Genomic DNA, 9,354 nt, shown 5'->3' with positions numbered 1-9,354 from the left:
TACTAGCTGGGTCACAGAGGCAGAAAATGAACTCTACATATAAAAACTAAAATGTCTTCTAACACATAGGTTTTCTCCTCTTCAAATGGCATTTATTTTTCCCTCCAGAGAAAGGTTTTTCATGATTTGTGACTGAAGAGGTGCTTCAGGCAGCCATCTTTCTCAAAAGACTTTTTGTGGCTTTTTGCAACCAATCAGAGCTTTCCATTGGGAAGACTATGTCACTCGGTGTTAGAAATAAAATTTAAGACTCTTGGTAACTTATGCTTACCTCTTAGAGGTTTCCTATATACTGAAGCCAGGGTACTGTAATGCTTGATGAACATTTAATGAACACTCCGCTGAGATACACTATTTCTGCACGCTGCCAACTCAACCAAGCCTTCCTTAGAGATGCTGACATCTCTAAGTGGATTGAGTGGTTCCGGGTGTTGGCAGACTTGTGTCTTGGTCCTCACTCTAGCCCTAAGTAACTACCTGATTTAAGGAATTATGTATTATTTCTTTATCTATACAATGGTGGGAAAGAGAGGCTGAAAAGAGGACTTTTAGACCCCTAGACAATTCATTTCCATAGAAACAACTCAGGGGGTTGTACGCAAACATGAGCTCAAATCAAAAGAGGGAAAATTAATAAGGTCATAGTGATGTCAATACATGAAGCAAAATGTTTTTTGGTTTTGTTTTTGTTTTTTTAAATGAAAACTACCCCCAAGCTGGGGCTCAAACTCATGACTTAAAGATCAAGAGTCATGGACTGTATGGATTGAGCCAGCCAGGCACCCCATGAAATGACAATGTAGTTCCAGAGAGGCTAGAAGGAAATTCGCTGAGGGTTTGTAAATGTAAAGTTTAATGTAATGCAATGCTACCAAATATTTTTGTTTTCTCCCTCTTCCTTTGCTTCTTCAATTTGCTGAGGCTGTAAATGTGATTTTAATATAATGCAATGCTACCAGGTATTTTCATAATGTTTTCTCATTTTGAATTCCTGAACTGAGAGATTTCATTACACTCACTGCTTTAAACACCTGTTTTGTTCAATACAATCATTTAAAGATAAGATGCTTTTCTCCTACCTTTGGTTCAGGTGTCAAATCAGTTACACAGGAAATGGTTTTGTGGAGAAAACTTCTTCTAAAAAACAGATTTCAATTTCAAGGAAAATGATAGAGCAAAATTAACCCAAGTGCAGTTTCTTTTTTTAACCTCAAAACTTTAAAAAAAAAAAAAAAAGTCTCAAATCTACATGGGGACATTTTTGCCACTACATATACTTAATTTCAATAAACTAAAAAGTGAACTCCAACAAACGTGATTAAACCACATTTTATTGCAAATGAAAAATATACAGAAACATTAAAATTCGTAAGCTTTCTAAAATGAACAGTACATATAAACATTTGAAAAATAGAAAATTTCATGACTCTAGAGTTTATTTAAAATATTTAGAACATCTCATAGATATTTATACAAATTACTTTTCCATAAAGTTTTGTTAGAATGTGAAGATTGCATTTAGTTCAGATTTATGGGCTTTAAGAAAAAATATTTTTTTGGATTCATTTTGGTGTTGAGATAATTGTAATTCATTTCCACTTGGATTATTTAAAACAAGGTAATGTGACACAAGTCAAGAAAAGACAAAGAATGTATGAAAATTGGAAACTAATGATTCTTAACCGTCTAGTAACAAGACTGTAAGAAAATGTCATTTCAAAAAGAACTAAATTCTGTTAAATGCCTCCTACATCAGGCCTGAGGTGGGGTGTTTTCTGTGTATTTCATTTTGTAATCTTAAAACAAAGGTGTTAATTTCATCTGCTGAATCTAAAGAGTTTTATGAAAACTGTATGCAATCTGAACTAAAAACAAAGTTCTTAAGCATTGACCTAAGAATAAAACTATGTCAAAAGTAAGATGAAACTATTATATTCAAAGAATTTGGGAAAACCTTCAATCTGGCTGTGTGAAGACAGCCTTGCCATCCCTAATGACCCATGATATTCACCTAATAAATCTTAAGAAACCTAGTGAAATAAAAATATATGTTATAATATATACATACATGAAACTACCAGGTAAGACTAACATAGTCAGTCTGAATACAGGGATCCAGCATTTTATTCCTTCTTAGACAACATCTTCCTGTTTGGGAAAAATTATTGTTGGTTTTAGATTTACAATGACATTTTGGTTTTTCCATGCATATACCCTCCAGGGATTTTTAGTTTTAAAAATATTTCATTGTTTCTCCAACATGTTTCAACTTGTTAAATATTTCTCAGCCTTTCTCCTGGGCATGTATGTCAACACCAGTTCATTTTCCAATCCAGGATACACACGAGTTCTTGTGTTCCATGAGCCTTTAGCCTGGGTGCAATACACCAAGGGCAAAGCTTTGTAACAGGTGACATTGACTTTCACTAGAGTGGAGAACCAGCACAGCCTCAGGTTGGATGCCCTTAATTTCCTCACTAAGAACATGTCCTGGAGAAACCAGTGGAGTTTTTCAATAGGAAAAAAAAATCTTTAAAAGAATTTCTACCATTTTTAACGCTTCCTTTTCAGAAAATACTTCTCCTACAAACTTGTGCTCATAGCTTATGTATCTGATATACAGCGAAAGTGAAACAGCAACCAACAGAGTAAACACATACTTGACCTGAGGTATCAACCCATGTATCTCCCATGGATTATTAGTTTTCAAAAATAAGAACGCACTGAGGTGCACTCAACATTGACCTACGCTGCAGAGACATTGACAGTCCTTTCTAACTTTAACATCACCTCAGGATATCCCTGGGAACATCAATGAGAGCCCAACTGAACTGGGAAATGCTAAAATCAGTGGAATAAAATTCTCAATAGGAGAATTTACTATTATTGCCCAGGACAGACTTGAGCTGGATTACAAACAAACAAATAAAATAACTTCTAATGTTGGACCAGAAAAACTGAATCAACCTGAAGGTTTTTGTTTTCTTTGTGTTAATCTTGTAATCTTTTGGTTAGGATTTTTGCTTTGACAGAAATAAGTTTAGTCTGGAAGTAGGTAATTTTCTCTTGAAATCAGTGAGTGATATTTGTCCATAGACATGAAAGCCCACCAAAAATGTTATTCCTACTGTATACTTGGAGATAGAAAAATCACATAGAAGTGTTAATATCCAAAAGGTATTTTCCTGTACTAGTCCCCAAGGTCTCAATATTTTGTTTTCTGGGAATTTCACTCCCCTTCCTATTCTCCCAAAACACTTCTCAATAAAATGTATGGAAAATATGGTCAGGATGAAATTCAACAGAAAAAGAAAAATCTACCACTTATAGTGGTAGGATATGTATGTTTTTAAAAAGGTTAGTGACTATAATTTCCTTAATAAGGGTGAAAGTGTCAAATTTGAGAGAACAATTATGATGACTCATTCAAGTTTTCAAAAAGATTTTTCTAATGGTTTCCAAACAGTCTGTGGAAAACTTACTCTTTGCAGATTAGATATTTGAGAAAAATTGAGGTGTACCATATAATCCTAAAGTAATATATCAGTTACTTTTATAAAAGTCTCTCTGTCAACAAGAAAAATGATCTTTGGGATAACAGAAAAAGGGACAAAGTGAATATAAGGAACTCCAAAGCTGAAATCACTTGGAATTCTCCAGAAATTCAATTTTGTCTTACATTGTTCAGTTTTGAGTTAAAAGAAGCCTTGACTCGAATCATTTGCACTTGTTTTTATGAAAAAGAAAAAACACCATGTTTCATTTAGGTATTTCTCTCCCTTCTCCATTCTCCTCCGTTGAATTGGTAATAAATTTTTCTAATATGGCAATAAATTACAATTGATAAGCCCCTCATGGGCTGTGTGTCTTCTGCATTCTAGCCCACCAGGGAGCAAATTTCCAAGGCAGGCCTATTTTTTCTTTAACACTCCACTCTTTAGCATCTAGTTTAGAAAGAAGGAAGTTATAGAAGTTGGGTGGGGGTGGGAGGAAGCATCAGTAATCTCACTTCTCAGGTTTAATAATTTGAAACTATGACTCATCAGAGAATGATGATTGATACTTTGCTAATCGGCACATAGTTGAGTTTATCTATGAATTACTAAGAATAGCAGCCAAAGAAATGAAGAGCCACTTGGCAGAGACAAATATATTGTGACCAGAAGAGATTACTTGGAAACTCATGCAACCCTAACTTCTTTTCTGCTCAGAGAATATTTCAAGTTTGTAGAAATGAAAAACAGTAGAAGTCTTCTCGGGGGAGGATCCAAATCTTGACTTTCAAATTTGATGGCCAAAAAGGAAGGCCTCCTTTTTTTTTTTTTCCATCTCACATCTAGATTATTAGTTAGAACTTTAAAAATACCAGCTTTCCTAATAGTTCTTAAAAAAAAAAATCCGGCATTTCCTATCCTCTTCAGGTGTCTTATATTTAAGTTCAGGGTTGCTAGAGACTTTGATCATCAGTCCTGCTAAACAAGGTAATGTCATCATTGAATCCTGGGGTTGAACATTCTGTGTTCTCTAGTAGGACATATTTGTCTTCACTACCATTCAGAGAGAGGACTTCTTTCTGAGTAGTGGATGTCAGGTCACTCCAGGTAATGTCAGTGTGCTTAAAAGCATTTAGAAGGAAGATGCCATTGATAATGGTAAAGAACCCACTCAGCGTCCCAATGATATCTCTAGCTTTCATGCCGTACCATTCTTGGAATAAGATGGCGGAGCAAGTTACTACCATGGACGTGAAGAATACATAATAAATGGGAGTCACAAGAGATGTATTAAAGGTGTCCAGGGCCTTGTTGAGATAGTTAATCTGTGTCGTCACTGAGAGCACAAGTACAGCCAGCAAAACGAAGACCAGGGGATGCTTGTAAACTGGCTTCCATTCCAATAGTTCCTTAATGGCAATTCCCAGGCCCTTGACAGAAGACACTGAAAACGCTCCAATCAATGAACAGATTGAAATGTAGATCAATATATTGGTCTGTCCCTTCTTGGGAGCCACGATCAAAATCAGCACCAATGAGATCACAGTTACGATCACAGCAAAGGAAATAAATCCTGTTTGGAAGAGAAAAGAATTAGACTTCAGAAAATGCTAGTAGCATTCTATCTTTTGCAAAATCATGTTAGCCATGAGTTTAGGAGGGCAGGTGTTTCTGAATGAGAAGTGAGATTAACTTAAAATAACAGAAACAAAACAGCATTTTACTGCATGGCTCTGGGCATTTTACAATGGACCTTCACAAACATATCATTTGAATTGCACAGATAACACTATGAGGTATGGCACGTATCGTCTGATAGACTTTTTATTTTCAGAGGGAGAAAGTGGCCAAAGTTGGGGTTAGAGTATATGCCTTTTACTCCTCCTATTCCCATCTCCTTTCGCTGTGTAGAGAGCAAATCTGGACCAGTACATTGTGTCACCTTTACCAAAGACTTGTAATACAGTCAAATCTCACTGTATCACCCAACCCACAAGGAAGCTTGAAGGGAGCCTTTTACAGTATTATTCCAAATTCATTTGATGAGGAGAGAAAGTGGAACAGAATCTGAGTGTTTCTTTTGGTTGAATCACAGACCTGGGTCTCTCAATTTCATTTCCATTTCATGCAAAGAAGTGACTTCCTCTTCTTGTGGGGCATGGATAACCATCACGGTTGACCCCAATATACTTAATATGCAGCCTATTTTCCCATGAATGTTCAAGTGCTCATTTAAAAAGTAGGAAGACAAGATTGCACTGTTGGGAGAAGAAAAAAAGTCACTCTCATTCAGTTAACATTGGATTCCGTAGCAGCTCACAAGTCCCACTGTGGTACCCACCCTTCTATCCCAGTTGCCAATCAACTGAGCTGTATACACTACAGGACACTGAAACACCTGATTAGTTTTAAGACTCAGAAATGGTCAATCAAATCTGCTTGCTTTTATATCAAAAGGGTTTTAACAGACATTCTGAACCGTGGCATCTTCCCAAGAGAGGTAAGTCCCACCCAATTAATTTTATTTTCCCATCTTCTCCCGCAAAGCCAAACAAAATGGAAGATCTTTTATATCTTACTGGCAAGATTCATTGAGATTATGTGTGCTCATGGAAGCTTCAAGAAAGATCCATGTCTAAAGAAGAATCACCAGCTCAGGGCTGATATGTAGCAAGGACACACAAGAATAACCACATGGGTTGTCAAAATACTGAAGTATTTCCTTACCAGCTGCTACTTCCCTGATACTTTCACTTACTCAACAGTCCCCACTACTTTGGTTGCCATGGCCTCAGGAAGTTCTGTTGGTACCATCATGGACACCAGACTATGCCATCCTGCTGTTCCACAAAATACGTCTGCTGGGGCTTCTGCACTCCGGCCTCCTTCTCTTGATGCCCTGGCACTCCCACATGGGAGTACCATTATGATCTGTACCAAGATGCACTTGAGACTGTCGTCCAGCACCTGGCACCTTCTTAGAGTCAGTGAGGACAGCAGCCTCAGCCAAAACATTGCTACTACTAAGAGTTATGGTCCCATGCGTAGACAGTGTTCTAGAGTTCTATGTGTACTGACTCATTTACTTCTCTCAACAGTCCTACAAAGAACGTGAAAAGAAGTGGGTTGGCCTAGTCATAGGTTTTCCACCCAAGGTGGATACTGAATGGAGATAAAATACAATAAATAATAGAGTTGCTTAGCTATAAAATTTCCTGCATCCACTGAACACGATCATTTGGGATCATAGTAATGACTGCTCAGAAAAATGAGATCTCCTGTTCTACAAACATGAAAATTATTCCCGTTTCCATTACCAAAAGAAACTAGAAGGTCTCCAAACACAACTCTCTGGCAAACAAGGGAAGACTTGAAGTGAGAGTTGACCTTTAACCCAAACACTATGCTTTTAAAAGTCCTCCACCATGACCAATGACCACCATGGTCATTAACCACTATGACAACACAAAGGACTGAACGGGCTGTGGCAATGTGTTTAGGTGAGAGAGAGAGAAAAAAAAAAACAAAAACAACTGCAAGTCTTCTTTGAATAAACACAAACGTAACACAGGATTACTTTATGTTAGCAGGAAACCAGGCCCACCCTCATAGGTTTTCTAAATAACACCACAATTTATTCCCACGCTCATGCGCTTTCCTGTGTCTTCTCACATGAGTTGTATGATACTTTAAGATATGTTTAACGATGTATTTCTTGTGGTTTATATTCATCATGGTACTGACATCTCTACAGAAGCCAAGCTCAGGGACACCTGGGTGGCTCAGGTGGTTAAGCATCTGCCTTTGGCTCTGGTCATGATCCTGGGGTCCTGGGACTGAGTCTCGCATCAGGCTCCCTGTTCAACAGGGAGCCTGCTTCTCCTTCTCCCTCTGCCTGCCGCTCCCCCTGCTTGTGCTCTCTCTCTCTCTGACAAATAAATCAATAAAATCTTAAAAAAAAAAAAGAAATACTGTTTTTCTGAAAATAAATAAATTAAAAAAAAAAAAAAAAAAGAAGCTGAGTTCATTTCTCACATACCTTATGAGAACACTCAGAGCACCCAGCGGGGTGACCAAGGTGGCAGGTGCAAAAGCGTAGGCTGCAAAATTTGCCGCTTCGCCGGCTCCCACTGGAAAGCAAGCCACAGGGGTGATGTGAGAGACGGACTTATTCGCCAGAAGAGAAAAAGCAATAATGCATGCAAAGTGGTAGGTAGACTTCCATCCCAGAGATACTGACAGATCTAGCTAAAAGGAACAATTTGATGTTTTCCTATGGAGGGTGGGGAAGGATAGGTCTTAAGGGATGCAGACACATTGTAATTACCTGGTGATATGAACTCAATCCATGCAAAACCTGAGGTCAGATGATTACACACTTTAAATGACTTCCAGTAGAGATTTTAGTTATGTCACTAACAAAAACATAGTTGGTCAGTTGGTCATTTTGACAAAATCTAATGAGAGGTAGTTTTGGCCTAAGCAAAGAATTATTCTAGGCGCTCAAGCATGCTTACTGTTAAGCACATTAACAAAAACCCTGTGGCAAATTAGAATGCTCTGCGGAGGTCTACTGAGCTGGCAGAAGATAGCCAGAAATGCCTACCACAGGCCCAAGGAGCTAGGCATCTCTGAATTGTAGATGGCCCAAGAGCACCTTGACAGTATCTTAGAAGCTGGAGGAGATCTGAAGGGCTTTACAATCACAGGGATGGGCTCCTGCCATCTTTCTCTTATCTGAGAAACTCTACACTTCTAGTGAGATGACCTCTAGAGTCAGGGAAACTCCCTCTAAGGACAGGTTCTTGTCTGAGGGCCAAATTATTCTTATGGGTTACAACTGAACAGTTGCCCACAGAATGTAGTATTTCATGAGGGCAAATCACGTCAAGAAAACACTTACATTGTAGAGAGAGCTTCTGGAACAGATAAAAGACACCAGAATACTTTCCTTTTCCCCTCTGGTTGCTATGCTCCCAGCCTTCCCTTCTCTCCCAGCCAAATCTTCAGGAGTACTCAGGTTTAGGGAAATATTGTAACACAGATAGAAGCTTCCAGAACAGAGCAACTGGGAGACTGCTCTTCTAAGAAGAGCCATGGCAGTTTTCTTCAAATATGAAGCTTTCTTGAACACTTGATAATATTTATATTTTTATCTCAATAGACAGCTTTCCAGGAAAACATTAATTTCGTGATTGAAGTGCTGTATGTTTGTCACTAGATAAAAATCTCTAATGTTGTAGACTTCTGCTTTTTTCTCTTCAATACTAGCATGAACTTTGTACCTGATGAGAATAAAACTGTAAATGTAGCCACATAACCTTCTCCTTATATCTTCATCCTATTGTGCAGGCAGAGGGTGGGAGACACAAAAAGGAGAGAGAGAAAAGGAGAAAAAAATCATCCAAAGTATCTATCTGGAATCTTCTCAGTTCAGTCCCTGTCAATTTTTATTCCAATGAAGTAAGGAATCAGAAAACACCTTAACAACTACAAAAGGGCTATCTATACACGTTTAAATTTAAATAATTCTTATTTATCATCTTTGGAGATTCTAATATTAGAGAAAGTTCTAATATTGTAGAAAGTTCTTTCCCAATTCTTTGGCAGAAGAGGATCGCACAAGTCTGATGTGTGTCACGTAGTATGGGAAAATAAATGGAAGTCTGCAGGCTTCTTGCTGCAGAGGGAGGTGGTCGGCAGGCGGTGGGAAATGACAGTTTATGAGGTCCCACATTTGGTAGTTTTAGGTTGGGACTCAAGAATCTTTGGAGGATTTAGGGGAGGAGATAGAAATCTACAGAAGTGCCACGAGAGATAATACTGCCTTCTCTGCACATCACATGAGCATCTATACTGT

At 38.0% G+C, this 9,354-nt stretch overlaps 1 protein-coding gene across 1 annotated transcript in view; it reads right to left on the bottom strand.

Moving 5' to 3' along the window:
• Window positions 1-1,313: 1,313 nt before the first annotated feature.
• NIPAL1 (NIPA like domain containing 1) overlaps window positions 1,314-9,354 on the bottom strand; it is a 28,124-nt gene continuing 20,083 nt past the window's right edge. Inside the window, exons 4-6 of the mRNA XM_059383505.1 lie at window positions 7,534-7,624; window positions 5,592-5,752; window positions 1,314-5,067 (exon numbers count right to left, since the gene is read on the bottom strand). Of these exons, the coding sequence (XP_059239488.1) occupies window positions 4,448-5,067; window positions 5,592-5,752; window positions 7,534-7,624 (872 nt within the window). The 3' untranslated portion in view covers window positions 1,314-4,447. The remainder of the gene's footprint in view (window positions 5,068-5,591; window positions 5,753-7,533; window positions 7,625-9,354) is intronic.

Source organism: Mustela nigripes, chromosome 1 (genome assembly GCF_022355385.1).
Source record: "Mustela nigripes isolate SB6536 chromosome 1, MUSNIG.SB6536, whole genome shotgun sequence".
In the NCBI taxonomy this organism is placed as follows: domain Eukaryota; kingdom Metazoa; phylum Chordata; class Mammalia; order Carnivora; family Mustelidae; genus Mustela; species Mustela nigripes.
Note: the sequence above shows the minus strand (reverse complement) of the source record. Positions and strands in the feature narration are given on the sequence as shown.